The sequence below is a fragment of the Erythrolamprus reginae genome, chromosome 6 (genome assembly GCF_031021105.1).
Source record: "Erythrolamprus reginae isolate rEryReg1 chromosome 6, rEryReg1.hap1, whole genome shotgun sequence".
NCBI lineage: Eukaryota > Metazoa > Chordata > Lepidosauria > Squamata > Dipsadidae > Erythrolamprus > Erythrolamprus reginae.
The window spans coordinates 36383675-36402593 of NC_091955.1; the positions used below are offsets into that span (position 1 = coordinate 36383675).

Genomic DNA, 18919 nt, shown 5'->3' on the forward strand with positions numbered 1-18919 from the left:
CAGTCAGGTGTGCTGCGAAGCTCCTAGGGAAGCTCCAGCTGGGCGGGGCGCTGCCGGTGCCGGACCGCCAGTGCCTCCGACCTGGAGCTCCCACTCGCAGCTGTCCCCCAGCTACTGCCCGATGGCGCTCTCCTGCTGGGCCCCAAAGAAGGAAGGCGGGGAAAAGGAGGCAGGGGCGGGGAGGTGCGGCAGTAGGAGTAAAGGGAGCCGCGGCCGCCCCTGCCTCCCCACGGTGCCTCCAGACAAACGCGCCCCTGGCTTCTCCGCCCTGCCCCATTGCCCGCCCGATCCGCCCACTCTCCTCTGCCGCCGCCTCCTGTCTTGGGGCGCAATCCTGCCCCCTCTCCTCCGCCGCCGCCTCCTGCCTTGGGGCGAGCAATCCGGGAGTCTGGGACTGTATGGCTTTACGCCATGAAGAGAAAACGGCCGACTTTTCCCTGCTGGCAGAGCCGTTTTCTCTTCATGGCGCAAAGCCACACAGTCCCGGACTCCCGGATCGCTCGCGTCTCTGGTCAGCAATGCCATCTGCCCAGGAAAGCGCCGCTCATTGAAAAAGCGCGATGCTTTTCCGGGCAGCCGGCTTGCTGGCCGGAGAAGCGAGCGATCCGGGAGTCCGGGACTGTGGGGCTTTGCGCCATGAAGAGAAAACGGCAGCAGGGCAAAGTTGGCCGGGCTAACGGGAGGCGGTGCATGGCCGGGTGCTGGGGACGTCTGGGAGGGCGAGGGGGCTGATGGCTGCTGCCTCTTAGATGCAGAGCCGGCAGGCGGAGGCGAAGACAACGGCGCCCTCCACTCTCTCTCCGGCTCTCTCTCTCTCTCTTTCTTTTTCTCTCTGTTGCCGGCGTGCTGAAAGAGAGAGAGAGAAAAAGGAGGGGAGAGAGAATGAGAGAGAAAGAAAGCAAGAGAAAGAGAGGGAAAGAAAGCAAGAGAGAGAGGGAAAGAAAGCAAGAGAGAGAGAGAAAGAGAGGGGAAGGAGGGAGAGGGAAAGACATAGAGGGAGTGAAGGAGGGAGAGAAAGAGAGCAAAAAAGAGGAAGAAAGAAAGAAAGAGGGATGGAGAGAGAAAGAAGGGAAGGAAGGAAGAGAGAGAATGAGCGAGGGAGAAATAGAGTGAAATGGAGGAAGAGATATTTTTTTTGTCCAAACTTTTCTTTAGCCCCCCCCCCGCCTCCCCCGCCCCCCCCCATTCAGTGTTCCCCAGAATTTTGAAAATATGAATAATGTGCCGCGACTCAAGAAAGGTTGGGAAACACTGATTTAGACGACATTAAAATCTGCCCTAGAGACATGCAGGCATGGTGAGGGGCCATTTACCATTCTCCACGAGGTGTACGAACAGAGAGGTGGTGTAACGGATTATTTACACATAACGGCCGCTGTGAGTGTTTTAAAGGGGCAAACTTATGGCAGATCAAGCAGAGGAGGAATATACAGCCATGGCTAGACCTAACACCCCGAGGGAGAAATCTAAATCAGACAAGCCTAAGGCCAAGTCTTCTCAAGGCTCCTCTTTTAGGCAGAAAAGAGAATCAAGGCACTTGAAAAACAACTAGAAGCAACCCAAAGACAGCTGCTACCAGTAACTTCACCATCACAAGCTAGCCTCTCTTTGGGACCTATACCACCACCGGTCTCCCCCATAACTACAGGGGTAGCAGGCTCGGCAATGGATAAGGACTGGTCACCGGATCGCCCTCTCCTACCAGCCCCTCTCCCAGTACCAGAGGCATACACCCCTCTTAGACAGACTTCCAGCTGGCCTAACATTCCGCCACTCCCACAAGCATCTTACATAACGCAGTATAGTCAAATACCAACTGCCACATTTACTCCAACAGCGGCGGGACTGTGCACCTCACAGGACACATGGCAAAACATGCCCCCAGCCCTGCAGGATATCATTGCCAACGCTTATTCGCATGGCCTGGCAACAGGGGCACAGCAATATGCAGCAGCCGCCCCACGCCCAAGAGTTAGAGACCCTTGGATAGTTCAAGCCCCTCCATCCTTACCCGAATCTATAGAGGAGGATGTAACACCAAGGCGCAGGAATAGCGATGCGGAAGAAGACCTGTCTGGTGAGGAAGATATCCCAGAACCCCCGGCCTTTACGGGACTTTTTAAACAATCACTGTTTCAAGTCTTACTGAACAAAGCAAAACAGACCATAGACGAAGCAGGTGAGGGAAAGCAGCCTGGGACAGCACCAACAACTGCCACAACAGGTGGCCTGTTTAAAGTGCACCAGAGGGAGACAGAACACATCCCCTCATCTGAACTGTTCATAGAGAACGTAAAAAGACCATGGCAGCACCCAACGGCGGCCCATGGTCCTTCAATAGTGGAGCGAACGTTTTACACATTCGACCAGGAGATGGAGGCGTTACTGGGTTCTCCGACAGTGGACAAACTAGTGGCCAGCCTCGTATCCAACGCTTTGGTCCCCTCAGAAATGGCGGACGGCCTGAAGCCCGAGGATAGGAAGACAGAGAGTGTGGAAAACGCACCAAATGGCAGCATGGGCCCTTCGCGGGGCTTCCACAGCCTTGTTTTTTAATCAGGCCACTACCTTATGGATCCAAGAAATGCAGACTAGAGTCAACCCAGAGGATGGGGGCCTACGACAGGACCTAAACAAACTCTTAGCAGCTACAGAGTTTTCGGCAGATGCCACAGTTGATGCAGCAAAGTTCTCCTCCAGAGCCATGGCAGCAGCAGTGTCATCATGAAGGATGATATGGCTCTGAAGTTGGCAGGCAGACACCAAATCAAAATGGCGTCTAGCGACTGCACCCTTTCAGGGCAAGAAATTATTCAGCCAGTCATTAGATAAGGTCCTCATTGAGGATAAGGATTATAAAAATGTCCTTCCAAGGGCAAACAGACGATCCGACAGACGTTTCACCCCATTCACCCGTCGACAGCCGTTTCGATCAGAGCCCCCCTCGGCCTCCTCCCAAGGCCCAAGATCCTACTTTCAGGGCTCTTACAACCATGGAGCGTACCACTCAGACAGATATTTCACGGATCGTAGTAGGGGCTCGCAACAAGGACAGCGTCCCTTTAGAGGCTCCAGCCACAGGGGGTACAAACACAACAAATGACTCAGCAGACCATTATTCTCTCAGTGGCAGGCTGCAGAATTTCACCAGCTCCTGGGAAATCACACCTTCAGACGCATGGGCAATAGCCACCGTCTCCCAGGGGTTGAGAATCGAATTTTCTCAGCTACCTCCAAACCGATTCTTACCGTGTCCACTGGCAACAAAACCTCTGAAAAGAGGTTTATTACATCAGGAAGTCAATCACCTACTGGAGATAGAGGCAATCGAGGAGGTACCTCTGATACAACAAGGCAAGGGCTTCTATTCAGTCATCTTTGTGGTCCCCAAAGCTTCAGGGGGATGCAGATTAATTTTTAACCTGCGCCATCTGAACCTCTATGTGCGATACAAGAGGTTCAGAATGCACTCCCTCCATTCAATTCTGTTCTCCATACGTCACAGGGACTTCCTTACCTCCATCGATCTCAGGGAAGCATATCTTCATGTGCCCGTCCATCCAGCACACAGGCAATTCTTCTGGTTTTGCTCGAAGAGGTACATTACCAATACAAGGCAATGCCGTTTGTCGTATCATCAGCGCCAAGGACGTTCACAAAATTGCTGGATGTCCTCACAGCCAACCTCAAACAACAGTCCCTACGCCTTATGGCATATCTCGACGATATAATAGTCCTCTCAAAATATCCAAGCCAGGCTCAAGGGGACCTGACATTAACCACCCAGACACTTCAATCCCATGGCTTCACGATAAACTTCGACAAGAGTCACTTAACTTCAACAATGCGCCTAGCACACCTAGGCACAATTATAGACACAGACCTATGTACAGTTTACCTGTTACTGGAAAAACAGACCAATATACGAACTCTGCTGGACTCATTGAGGACTCACAAAAGGATCCCACTTTCCTTTCTATCAAAGCTGTTAGGCACACTGGTGTCTTGCATAGATATAGTACCATGGGCTCGACACCATCTACGTCTACTCCAGTGGTTTCTACTACCATTTCAAAAGAGAAAATCCAGTCACACACACAGAAGGGTGACCCTCAACCCGCAATTCAGAAGATCACTTCAATGGTGGGCTTCAACAGCGATTCAACAGGGCTCATACTTCCGTGGACGGACACCAATTACAATAACAACAGACGCCAGCCTGATGCGCTGGGGGGCCCACTCGTCGGGTCAGATGGCCCAGGGTCTTTGGATGCCACAAGACCTGCAAGAGGTGAACATCAATTACTTAGAGCTCAAGGCAGTATCCTTAGCCCTACACAGCTTTATACACCTAGTCCAGGGACAGGATGTCTTAGTGCTTACGGACAACGTTGCAACATGCTCATACATCAACCACCAAAGGGGCACAAGATCCCGAAGGTTGATGCGGGAATCGGAGGCACTTTTCAGGTGGGCCGAGGCTCACCTCGCATCCCTCACAGCAGAACACATCTCCAGTCAGGAGAATATGCAAGCGGATTGGCTAAGCCGCTTGATCATAGATCCGGCGGAATGGCAACTAGAACCCAGAATTTTCCAGGAAATAACCCGTCGGTTCGGCCACCCAGTGATCGACCTCTTTGCCACAGCCGTGATTCTTCTCCCGTGATTCTTCTCCCGCTTCCCCTCGCTGGGTGCGGAGGGGGTAAATGCATTACACCACCCGTGGCCCCATGGACTGCTTTATGCTTTCCCACCAACATGCATAATACCGAAGGTGATCAGAAAGATCCTTTCAGAGCGGGCAGAGATTTTACTACTGGCACCTTACTGGCCACGGCGAGCATGGTTTGCAGACCTAAAGGACCTATCCATCTCTCCACACTGGAGAATCCCAGACCATTTGATCTCCCTCAGCCAGGGGTGCAACTGACCATGTGGCACTTGAGGAGGATCGCTTGAGACATCAATAGCTACCTGCACAGTCATCGCTACCATGCAGGCTGCTCGCAGGCCATCAACTAGGCGCATTTACCAAACCACCTAGTCGGCCTTTTGTAAATTTTGTCAACATCAGGGAGTTGATCCACAAACAGCTTCTCCGCTCACAGTTTTGATCTTCCTTCAGGTAGGCCTGGATAAAGGGCTCGTGCCAAACACCCTGTGCAGCCATGTAGCGGCTTTATCCACCATACTCTGACTCGTCATCCATGGATCAAGGATTTTTTGACAGGGGCTTCTAATGTTCGGCCTCCGACAGTCCATTGAAACCCAACATGGGACCTGCCATTGGTCCTACAAGCTTTGACAGGACCTCCCTTCGAACCAATCTGGACAATCTCTTTAAGATTTCTGTCAATGAAGACCGCTTTCCTGGTAGCGATCACTTCGGCCAGACATGTTTTGGAAATTTCGGCTCTGTTGGTAAGATCGGATCTTTCCCAATTTCATCCAGACCGGGTCATGTTACGATTAGACCCGGCCTTTATACCAAAAGTAAACTCCTGGTTCCACAGGGCCCAGGAGGTAGTTCTTCCAGACTTTTGCACACATGGGACTCATCCTTCTGAGTTAAGGTGGCACAAGCTAGATGTTCGCCGAGCTCTAAAAATCTACATCCGAAGGACACAATCATTTAGAATCTCAGAAGCGTTGTTTGTATCATTTTCCCAAAGTTCTAGAGGAAACAAGGTTTCATCTCAGAGAGTTAGCCGTTGGTTGCGTGACTGTATTTCTGAGGCATATAAAGCAAGGGGTAAACAGATCCCACACAGAGTAACCGGACACTCCACGCGTAGCGCAGCCACCTCGGCAGCCTGGACGATGCAAGCATCCCTCAAAGACATTTGCAAGGCAGCTACATGGGCGGCACCATCTACATTTATTAAACATTATCGCATAGATTACTTTGCCTCATCGGAGGCAGCCTTTGGGAGGCGTGTGTTACAAGGAGTATGCTCTACTACAGCGCCCCTGGTCCAGCCTATCCCTCCCTCTAACTATGGCTTGGGCGTATCCCACGTTGGACTCTCCTTGCAAGTGCATTGGAGAAGGACCGTTGAACTGAACGGTCTTCTCAATGCACTGCAAGGAGAGTCCAAACCCTCCTGGCTTAAGGGACCAGGGTTATGATATTCAGTTAAGTTATTATAGATTGATAAGTTGACATGGTTGTTTAGTTATTTAATAAATTTCAATGGTTTACTGCTCCTTCGTTTTCTTATTGACTGGAGGGCTAGGGGGCGGTGCCTACCTAATATTAAAATTAAACTCAGTCCCTACCAATCAGACTAGAGTATTACCCACGTTGGATTCTCCTTGCAGTGCATTGAGAAGACCGTTCAGGTAAGTTCAACGGTCCTTTACTATAATATTATACCTTTGAACTACGAGAGGAAGTAAATAAGTAATTTTATAAACATATATATAATATATAATAGATTAATATATATATATCAATATATTATAGATTTGTAAAATTTAGTAAATAAATAATGGACTGGAAATGGGATGGAGATGTATAACTGGGTATCATCGGCATATTGATGATACCTCACCCCATGCCCTTGGATGATCTCACCCAGTGGTTTCATGTAGATATTAAATAGCAGGGGGGAGAGGACCAACCCCTGAGGCACCCCACAGGGGAGCAACCTAGAGGTCGACCTCTGACCCCCCAGTAACACCGACTGCGACCGACCAGAGAGGGAGGAGGAGAACCACTGAAGAACAGTGCCTCCCACTCTCAACCCCTCCAGCCGGCGCAGAAGGCTACCATGGTCGATGGTATCGAAAGCCGCTGAGAGGTCAAGAAGCACCAGGACAGAGGACAAGCCCCTGTCCCGGGCCCGCCATCAACGTGACCAAAGCAGTTTCCGTGCTGTAGCCGGGCCTGAATCCAGACTGTTGAGGACCTAGATAATCGGCTTCTTCCAAGGACCACTGGAGTTGAAGCGCCACCACCTTCTCAACAACCTTCCCCATAACGGGAAGGTTAGAGACTGGACAGTAGTTATTGAGCACAGCTGGGTCCAGGGAAGGCTTCTTGAGGAGGGGGCGCACAAGTGCCTCCTTATAAGGAGCCGAAAAGGACCCCTCCCCAAGGAGGCGTTGACAATCTCCTGGACCCAGCTCCGTGTCACCTCTCAACTGGCCGAGACCAACCAAGAGGGACACGGATCCAGTAGACAAGTGGCGGAACTCACAGCTCCAATAGCCTTGTCCACTTCATCTGGTGTCACCAAGTCAAACTCCCCCCAGACAGATGATTAAGAAGGGGGGAGTTGAGGAGCCCTTGCAGAGTAGTGCCGAGGATTTTAACACATTTTTCGCTGATAAAATCGCTAGGATCCGAGCGGACCTCGACTCCAATTGTAAAACAGAGTCGACTGACAACGAGTCAGTTGAGGTGACTGGGGCTAAACATCTTTGTCCATCTGTCTGGGGGGAGTTTGACTTGGTGACACCTGATGAAGTGGACAAGGCCATTGGAGCTGTGAGTTCCACCACCTGTCTACTGGATACGTGTCCCTTTTGGTTGGTCTCGGCCATTTGAGAGGTGACACGGAGCTGGGTCCAGGAGATTGTCAATGCCTCCTTGGGGAGGGGTCCTTTTCGGCTCCTTATAAGGAGGCACTTGTGCGCCCCCTCCTCAAGAAGCCTTCCCTGGACCCAGCTGTGCTCAATAACTACTGTCCAGTCTCAAACCTTCCCTTTATAGGGAAGGTTGTTGAGAAGGTGGTGGCACTTCAACTCCAGCGGTCCTTGGAAGAAGCCGATTATCTAGGTCCTCAACAGTCTGGATTCAGGCCCGGCTACAGCACGGAAACTGCTTTGATTGCATCAGTGGAATCTCGCCTGGCCGCTCTGTTTAGGGTAACCCGCTCCCTGATTAAGAAGGGAGCGGGTTACCCTAAACAGAGCGGCCGGGCGGGATTCCACTGATGCAATCAAGGCGGCATGATACGCGCATCTTGCCACCTTGAGCGCCACTTTGTAAGTCTTAATATGAGCTCTTACAAGTGTTTGATCGGATTTGGACTTACTCTTCCTCCATCGCTTCTCTAGTCGTCTCTTCTGGTGTTTCAACTCCCGGAGCTCCTCGTTGAACCATGGAGCTCTACGGGGTCTAGTGCCGCGGAGAGGTCGCAGTGGCGCAATTCGGTCAAGGGCCTCCGCTGCAGCCTTGTTCCAAGCCTCAGCCAGAGACTCTGCCGAACTGTGGATGAGTGTATCTGGAAGAACCCCAAGTGCCTTTTGAAAGCCTTCTGGATCCATTAGACGCCTGGGGCGGAACAACTTAATCGGTTCCGCCTCCCTGCGGGGGAGGATTGGAGCCAGGAAGTCAAGCCGCAGTAGATCCATTTCCACTCCATCATGTGAGATGCGATAACCCAAGTAGTCAACTTTGCTCTGGTGAAATTCACACTTGGATAAATTAGCATACAATTCTGCAGCTTTGAGTTTCTTTAAAACTTTCCTGACCAGAGTTATATGTTCCTCTAGAGACTCCGAATAAATTAAAATGTCATCTAGGTAGACCAAGCATCCTTAAATAAATGTTCATGCAATACCTCATTGATCAGTTGCATGAAAACTCCTGGCGCCCCCTGCAGCCCAAAAGGGAGTACCCTAAATTGGAAGCATCCCAGCGGAGTGTTGAAGGCGGTTTTCCACTCATCTCCCTTTATCCGCACCTGGTAGTACACTTCGCATAGGTCCAATTGAACTTCCTCTTCACCAGATATGTTAACATGTCCTTCATAAGGGGCAGGGGATACACATTGTGCGTACAAATGGCGTTTAAGTTTCTATAGTCTGCCACTAAGCAAAGCGAGCCGTTTTTCTTTTCCCTGAACATGATGGGGGCCGCCATTTGAGGCCTGGCTGGTTCTATAAATCCCCTTTCCAAATTTTAATCAACGAAATGCCGTAACTTGGTCAATTCCCCAGGAGTTAATGAGTACATCCGGGGTTTCGGCAATTTCGCCCCGGGCACTATATCAATACTACAGTGGGGAGGCAGCTTGTTGGCTTCCTGTTCGCTGAACACTGCTTTTAGATCCCAATATTCTCTGGGTTTTTTTTCATCACCTGCAATTTTCTCCACTAGGGGGGGACCTTTCTTTCCCATCTTGGCCTTTACAAACCCCCGTTCCTCTTTCCCCTTGTAGGAGATCATGACTGATCCAGTACACCAGTTTACTTCTGGATTCCACTTCCGCAACAAGGGGAGTCCCAAAATGACTGAGCTATCCAGCACGGGTCCCACAATGAATTGCATAGTCTCTTGGTGGAACCCATGGTCATTATTAAAGTCCCTGTCTCCTGAGTAGAGGGCTTCCCCCCTGCTATGGTTCCATCCAGCTGGGTGAAAGAAATGGGGTCCCTTAGTTTCTTGAGTTTGAGGCCCAAACTCTCTGCCACCTCAGGGGACATCAGATTCCTGGTGCAGCCTGAATCGAGGAGGGCTACCATACTCCCCCTCATCCCCCCATTCGGATCCCTTAAAGTTAGGGGAATGTATACACAGCCGGGGGGGACTTACCGAGAAGGCTTCTTCCGGCTCACTTTCCAGGATGCTTGGGCGATCCGGAGATCCCAACTCCTCCCTGTTTGGGAGGGTGACCTCAATGGTTTCCTTTCCACTTTTGGCAGCCTCTGAGGTTTTTTTACTCCATTGCTCTGACTTTTCTCCGCCACCAGGTGTCACTCTCGGCACAGGTTTGGCAAAGCATTCCGCAGCCCTATGGCCTCTTTTCCCCCACCGGAAACAGGCTGTAGATTTGGGCTTGTCTGGGAAACTTTGGGGCGTTTTCTTCATGACTCTCTCTCCCCTGGGGGGGGGCTTTTATCCCGTTGGTTACGCTGGAGATCTATCTCCATCTCTGCCACCAATTTGAACCATCTGCTAAGGTTTCTAGGGGTTGCTCTACCTCTGCAATGATGGTAAACTTCGTCATCTAAGCCACCCATGTAGTATTCCATCAGAATATTCATTTGGTATGAGCTCACATAAGCCATCAGTTCCCTGAACTCCTGGGTGTATTCAGTAACTGATCTTCCTCCCTGTTTTAGGGTTTTCAGCTTTCATCTAGCCTTCCTCTCCGCTTGGAGATCCTCAAAGCACGCTCTGAGTGCTGTCATAAACTGATCAAAATTCCTGAGGACGGGGTCTCTCCTCTCATGCAATGACACCATCCAATTTGCGGCCTCCGCATCCAATGCTCGGGTCACCACCCTAACCCGGGCTGGGTCATTGAGGAATTCATCCTCATAATCCTCCATGTACTGGTTTACATGAGCCAGGAAATATCTCAGCCCTGCCGGCGCTCCATCGTAACGCTGGGTGAAGGGGGTGGTTGGGGCCTTACTTCTGTGGGCTCCCCCCCTTTGTGTAGAGCGTCTTGGGCTCACAGGGTTTTGGCCTCTGGGGGGGAAGGGCTCTGGGTGGCTGCCTGTTGACGCTGTTCTCCCTGGCCTGAGGGTCCTGGCATTTGATCCTCCTCCCCCTCTTCCTCACTAAGGAGTGGTTTTAGGGAAGCCTGACTTTTCTTTTCCACCACTGACAAGACATCTCTAATTCCTGTCAATAGTTCTGTCAGTACATTACCTTCCTGGTTAACCACCCATCTCTCCTTACTTTTCCTTTTACGATAGGTCACATTTGCATCCGAAGCTCCGCTTCCCTCTTCAAGGAGACCTTTTGATCCTACCCTGATAGACCATCGTGGAATCCGTCTGGCTGGATCGTCTCCACTGAGGTTGGAGGTTACCTCTTTTTCCAAGCTGAGGGGTCCCGGACTCTTAATAGCAATCTCTTCTTCTGAGGTTAACCCTTCACTCTCATGTTGGGAGATTTCTCTCCAGGAGTGACTGTTAAGGCAGACTTTGCTTAATGTCAGATGCTGCCAGTTATAATTCAGACAAATAAAACTCAGAGTCCTTTCATTTAAGGTTCAAAGTGAATTTACCAAAATCAGAACATGAAACATCAAAAGCAAAGCAACTTCTGAATAAAATGGCGCGTAGCCCACATACTAAAACCCCACATCAGGTGGTCCAAGATGCTCCTCCTAGGCTTCTCAGGAATGTGTCCATGTAACGGTCTCCTCCAAACCTGGGGAAACGAAACTTAACAAAACTTTCCTCCTGCACACTTCCCAACCCCCCCTTATTATCTACCCCTCCCCGTCTCTATGACAACCAGCAGGCAGTGCAGGTTGACACCATCGTTATAGATTCCCCCCTACAACTAATTTAAAAAAAAACCTGTACGATCACATTAGACCTCATTTCGAACAAATTCAAGATGTCTTCTTTGTCTCAATCTACTATAACAAAATCCTGGAAGAAGGACACTGTACAACTATCAACTCCTGTTTCCCAGTGCACTACAGAAATGGCACTAGTAGAAAAACCACCTGTGACGCAACCTCCACAATCAACACCGACTATTACTTTAAATTCACTATTTTAGATGATGATTAAGATGCAAGAGTATTTAGAATCAGAATGAAGGAGGACATAAAAGAAAAATAGAAGACCATGTAGGACACCTTGATGAACGTATGGAAAAACTTGACAGAAGAATGGAAGACGGCCAAGGTATCCTAATACAAAATGTCCAAAGAATAAAAAACATAGAAGAGACTAGTGACAGGATGGACAGACCGTTACAATTCAACAAAGCAAGAACTGAATATATTAATAAAAATTTAGAAGAGTCAATAATTAATCTGGAATTAGGAAGATCAGCGTTCTTCCTCCGCTTCCAAAACATTACACAATCAGAACACCAAGACCTCCCATGCATAATGGCTGAGATACTGACTGACCTAACTGGCAAGACCCCTCAAGAAATGATTGATAAGACAGATGAAATCTATCGAATTTTGACAACCTATCCAAGACGTCACAGACTTCCAAGAGAAGTGCATATTAGATTTTACAAACAAACTATTCGAGATGAGGTATACAATATGTCCAAAGAAAATAAGGTATCTTACAAGGGAAAAGAAATTGTCATTCTTCGACAAATACCAAGACGTGTCAGAGAAAAAAGAAAGCCATATCAGATTATAGTCAACAAATTAAACAAGAACAATATTCAATTTAGATGGCTTATCCCTGAAGGCATAATGGTGTCTCTGATAAATAAAAAATACAAAATCACATCACCCGAAGAAGCCAAAGAATTTTATGACCAATTCTTCAAAACAATAGAAAACACAAGAGTAAGAGAAGAAGATAATAGGGACAAACCTACCTTGGAAGAACTTAGTTCAGATGACAACCTATTAGATAAGGACCCCCAATTAAAACACCTGGAAGATGAATACACAAGAAGAGGATCAGCAACTCGAGCAAAAGCAGAAGCTCAAAGAGAGAAAGGGAAGAAAATTGTACCCTAATTTACCACAAAACCAGATCGTACTATTTTCTACTAACATTAATGGTTTAAATTCACAGAAAAAAAGAACTAAAATTTTTCACAAATTAAATAACTATAATTATGATATAGTATGTTTCCAAGAAACACATACTTTAAAAGATGAGGTGAACTTACTATACTCCCCCAACATTGGAGAACTATTTACTGCATCGGCTTCTGTTAAAAAAAGAGGCATAGCTATATATGCAAAAAAAGATCTTTTTCCAAAATTTATCTATGCTGATCAAAACGGACAAATACTTATAGTACAACTAAACTTAGGATATAAGAAAATTAATATCATAGGAATATATGCGCCCTCCATCAACCAATCCACTTTCTTCAAAAATCTCCATAAAATTTTTTTAGAATTGGAGAAAACAAATTTTATTATAATTGGAGACTTCAATGCTATCTCAAACAGAATTAAGGATTATAAAGGCACTTCCAAACACAAACTAAAGAAGATACTCCCATCTACATTTGACTCATTAACCTACGAATTTGCACTAAAAGATATTTGGAGATATTATTACCCCGATGTTAAACAGTACACCTTCTTTTCTTCACCACTTTCTCTCACGTATCAATATGGCTTGGTCCAACATAGAAATTTTAAATGAAATTATAGACATACAAATACAGAACGCTACTTGGGCAGACCATAACCCTTTACTAATGACTTTCAGAAATCTAAATAACAACCAATCACAAAGATGGTCCATGTACTCATCAATCATTAAACAACAACAATTCCAAGAAAAAATACAACATGATCTAACTACTTTCTTTGAATGCAATTGTAATGGTGAAACCTCACAACAAGTTGTGTGGGACATTAACAAAGCCTTTATTCATGGAATATATATATCTTACTCATCAAATAAAAGAAAAGAAAAACAAGAGAACTTACAAAAACTAAATATATCTTCAGAACACGCTGAAAAGGCTTTACAAATGGACCCTCAAAATACCTCAATACTGGCAGAAATAAAAACCATCAAACATCAAATGAACTTAATTATACAACAGCAACTTTCCCACAAATTAAAAATGGCAAAACAACTTTACTTTGAATCCGCCAATAAGCTGGGTAGATGGTTAGCTTCTAAAATAGCTCATCAACAATTAGATAAGAACATAGAAACATTATACGATAACTTTGGACACTTGAAATCTACTAATACTGAAAAAAGACAAATAATACATGACTTCTATCAACAACTGTTGATAGAACAGATAATAAAACAATACTAAACTACTTACAACAAAATGAAAAAATATCAATAAAAGATGAACAAACGCTTATGCTAAATGATGTAATCACTACTACGGAACTTCAAACTGCTATTGCAAAACAAAAAAACAATAAAACTCCTGCCCTGATGGAATTCCTGCTGAATTCCATAAACAACACATAGCTATATTGCAACCTATGGTGTTACACATTTATAATGATGCATTGTTACATGCTAAATTACCTAAATCGTGGTCTGAAGCGTACATAACGTTAATCCTGAAGGATAATCAGAACAAGAAACATCTTGAAAATTACAAGCCAATATCATTGCTCAACACTGACTATAAAATCTTTACTTCAATAATCGCAAACCGTTTTAAGAAAATATTAAATACCATAATCCACTCAGATCAAAATGGATTTCTGCCCCTAAGAAATATAACAGACAATACAAGAATAATATTAAATACTCTTGAGTATTATGATAAAATTTTTGATAAACCAGCAGCTTTAATGTTTATGGACTTAAGAAAGGCATTTGACAGTTTACAATGGGAATATTTTATTAGCCAGATTAAATACATAGACTTTGGAGAAAATTTCCTTAATTTAATTAAATCTATTTATTCACAACAATCTGCGAAAATTCTTTTTAATAATAATATTATTGAAAAAATATTAATAATAAAAGGAGTACGTCAAGGATGCCCCTTAGCTCCACTGATTTTCATTCTGGCCTTTAAACCCTCTTAAATAATATAAGAAACAATAATCTAATCCAGGGTATTAATATTAAAAAAGAACAATTTAAATTACATTAAATTAAATTAAATTACATTAAATTAAATTCACGGATGATGTTGTCTTCATTATACAAGATCCAATACAAACTGCCCCAATTTTATTAAAAGAAGTACATAAATTTGGTGAAGAATCTGGCCTAAAAATTAATAAGACAAAGACTCAAATTCTAACCAAAAACATGTCCACCAATCAAATTACATTTCTGGAGCATTTGATTAACATAAACACAGCTAAAAAGATGAAATATCTGGGAATATGGATGATGTCAAATTATAGTACAATAAAAAAAGATAATTACGACCAATTACTTAAAGAGGTACAAAAAGATCTACTAAAATGGTCAAATTTGAAACTCTCCCTGATGGGGAAAATATTTGCGATTAAATGTAATATCTTACCTCTTTCAAGTTGTCCCAATAAATTTGAACAAATCTTTCTTTGAAAATTTACACAGAGAAATCCGGAAATTTATCTGGTCAAAAAAAGAGGCTAGAATTAAATTTAAAAATCTCCAAGATCACAGAAATAGAGGTGGTCTAGGACTTCCCAATTTTCAATTAGATCACCAAGCAGCAATTTTGACTATGTTAAGAGAATGGGTGATTCTTAAGAATACAAGACTCCTAAAACTTGAGGGTTTTGACCTCCAATCTGGATAGCACTCGTTTTTAATGATGGATTTCCAAAAAATACCCAAAAAAACTTTGATAACAATCTGGCAAACTATAAAAAAAAATTACTATCACTCCGTCCCTAAATGGATAGCCCCCAATGAATTAATCCCATACCCCAACCTTTTTTCATATTCTAGATCCCTAACATACCAACAATGACACTCTGTTAACAAGACAACAACTAAAAGATATTGGGATAAATTTGAACTGGTTTACCTACACACAAATCAATTTCAAATACAATGATCATAAAAAAATACTTGGTTTTCAAAAAAATGATACAATAGATTTAATTCTCTTTGGACCAAAAGTAAAAATGGTATCTAAACTATATAATTATTTATTAGCCCAAGATAACTGTGAAGAACAAGTTAAAGGTTGCATGATTGCTTGGTGTCAGAATTTCGGCTACACGATCAACTTAGCAGAATGGGAGAAAATATGGACCACCAACTATAAAATGACATTAGCAATGTCTTATAAAGAAAATCAACTAAAATGTTTTACCAATGGCATCTACCTCCGTCGAGATTATCAAAAATGTTTTCGAATCTATCGTCCCAATGTTGGAAATGTAAAATAAAATCAGGGACATTTTACCACCTATGGTGGACTTGTACCCACGCCAAAAAATTCTGGAAGAACATTAAAGCCCTAATGGACCAAGTCATATCGATTGGTGTAACATTAAAACCGGAATTATTTTTATTAGGAATATTTAGACAAAAATTTACACATCAAGAAAAATATCTCATGCTACACATTTTAGGAGCTGCCAGAATTGCATATGTACAAACTTGGAAGCAGCCAATGACTCCCTCGACTCTTAACAGTTATAACCAAAATTATGGAATGTGCCGAAATGACCAAAATTACTATGGAAATTCGGGACAAAAAAGAATCTGATTTTTATAAAATATGGGACAAGTGGTATCAATGGATAGCAGCAAAAAAATACCAATCATTTACCTATTAAACTCACCCCATTTTTGACCTTTCTAAACAAAAACATTATATACTATTATAAGTAATCCAAACATCGACAATAATCAGTCTGATTCTAAATATGTAATATAAAATTTTTCCACCTCTTCAACTACTCCTAATCGAATTTATTTTTATACTAACTTTTTATATTTCTCTCTGTATCATCTACACCTACTACTTCAACTTACTATTATGTCGCACTTCCTACAAATGTCTGCGAATGTGCAAATTCTCTTTATCCCTCCTTTTTCCCCTTTTTTCCCTTTTTTCTTTCTATATCTGTTCTTCTCTCTTCTATATCCTTTCTCGACTTTTTCATTTCCTTTCCTTCTTTTTTTCTTGTCTTTGAGTCTATCATAATAGTGCAATACGTATTATTAGCTAACAGTTACTTAATATACAATATATATATTTGATGCATATATTCTATGTTGCAAATATAGCTAATCATATCATTTACAATCTTTCTTAAACTACAGAACCGTTTGCACAATTATGTAACCACCTGTTTATCACTTCTATCTCTTTTGACCCATACCCCTCTTGTGTCTTTTTAAAATGTGAAACTTAATAAACTATTTTTTTTAAAAAAGTAATAAATACTAACATGCAGCAAAATCTCTAGGTGATTATTACAATTAAAATCCTACTTTACAAATATTATACTGTATTGTTTTAGCTTCATTGTCCAAAACAGAAGCCCCTCCCTCTCTCTTGCTCATGCTCACGTTTTTATTTTTGTTTTTCTCTTATCTGCTTCCACTGTGCGCAGATAAGCAGGGGCAGACAATCGGGCAGGGAGTTCCAAGGGGACAACCACCAGGGTTCCTTAAGGCTAATTGGATGGTGGTCGTGAATTTAAGAAAACCAGTCTTGGATCAGACCATGTAAAAGTTGATATGTCGCCAAACTGCATTTGCAGAATGTGACAGTTCTCCTGCTAAACATATGAACCCCACGTTGCATACAGCAATGTGGGAGGAGGGGAATGAGTCCCTTCTATAGTCCACAGCACCACAATACTCCCTGTTTTTATTCATTTATTAGATTTGTATGCCGCCCCTCTCTCTAGACTCAGTCTGAGATGTGCTGCTGGACAGGAGAGAAAGGGGAGAAGAGCTGGGTCTGGAGCCTGGAAAGCCTTGAGTCGAGACGCTTCTCTCCCCCATAAGAAGAAACTGATTAGGGCAGCTGAGTTATAGCGCTGTACCCCTTCTCTCACAGCTACACCATCCTGTCCACCATCTCTTTTGTGCATTTATATCCAGCACTCAGCCACTGATTCCCATGTAGTCAGAGTGCACACACCTTCCCTAAGGAGCAGGACAAAAAGGCCCTTGTTGTACCCAAGCAGGAGAGGGAGTTTGGCTGGTGAGGATGACATGATCCTCTGATGGAGCAACCAGACTTGGTGGCCCCCACCTGGCATTAGCAAGTATGAGTACTCACCACCATCTGCTCTCTCTCGCCTCCCCCTTTGCATCAAAGCACTTGCTATTTTGATTTCATTTCACAAATGTCACAAATAAAATTTCTGTCTTTTGGAGGTGGGGGATAGGGAAAAGAAGACCTGATCAGATTCAAAGTTTGAAGCCTTGGGTGAAGGGTTCTGAGCTCTATCATGATTGGATGTTGGATTTTGCCTGGGCTGGATATTCTATATGTGTATTGTCTATATGTGGGTCTCTACCTGCACTTTCTCTCCCTCTTTAATTCCAATCCCCAACACTGAACAATATTGAAGTCTTCATTCCTGCCCTCAAACAGTAAGGCCAGTCACGGAACGGCTGGATGCAGGAACCAATGCTGTCCATGGCCCAGATGTGCTGCTCACTTGTGTGTGTCAGCCTTACTGTTTGAAGCCTGAACAAAGTCTTCAACTGAGCGAGGATGTGCTGCAGGGCCAGGCCCCTCCTACCCATGTCCAGCCCACTTGTGTGAAGCACGGTTCTCTCCCCCCCCATCTTTTTCTCTCCCCCTCTGTCTCTCTCTCCAGTGGCACTACTTTAGTGCCTGGCCGGCAGAGAGGTCAAGTAACCTGGTGCAGGGCATGAAGGCAGACCCGCCCTGCTTTTTCCTCCACTCCCCCCTGCTGCACTTTTTGGCTGCTGCACTAATGCTGGAGGATGAAGCAAGGCAGGAGGTGCGGAGCTTCCCCACCTATCCTGCCTTACCTGAGAATCCTTCAGCCAAGCTACCCAGGCCAAACCATCGCTCACACACATCCCTTCACTAACCTGTGGGACTATGGTAACTTCTCACACAAAAAAGAATCTTGTGAGGTTGGAATGTTTGGACATTTTTTTTTAACCATAGTCCCATAGACTAATTTTGTTGCCCTGCATGCAGTGATGGAGAACTAAGCCTGTGCATGCACACACACACTGGGATGGCATGGGCCAAGCCGTAGTGATGCAGGCTGACCCCTTTCAGTTTCCAGGATGACCACATGCCCATGGTCCTTGAGTTTGACACCCCTGATTTAAATATAAACAATTTAAATATGATAGCCAATTTCTAATCTACAATCTCCAAACACTGGGCCTAAAGGTTTGTTATGAAACTTGATTCTGAACTTAAATTTTACTAAAAACAATATCAATACATTTGTTTATTTTATTGCTAGAGAAGTAGTCTCAGATGGTTAAATTATTGTTATAGTCTATAAAATATTCAAATGAATATACCAGCAGTTTTATAGTTTACACTTTGAATAATATGATATAAATCACAAAAACACTTTTAGCAGGTTCATGCGCACATTCTAAAAAAGGAACTCCT

General features: G+C 44.5%; 1 protein-coding gene across 3 annotated transcripts in view; it reads left to right on the forward strand.

Moving 5' to 3' along the window:
* The window catches only part of IMMP2L (inner mitochondrial membrane peptidase subunit 2), a 218922-nt gene that overhangs the window by 135020 nt on the left and 64983 nt on the right, over positions 1–18919 (forward strand). Inside the window, exon 6 of one of the 3 annotated variants that reach the window (XM_070755517.1) lies at positions 10660–10893. The exons of the other annotated variants lie outside the window; for them this stretch is intronic. Within the exon in view, the coding sequence (XP_070611618.1) occupies positions 10660–10875 (216 nt within the window). The 3' untranslated portion in view covers positions 10876–10893. Of the gene's footprint in view, positions 1–10659; positions 10894–18919 lie in introns of those variants that run through there. 3 annotated transcript variants of the gene reach the window in all.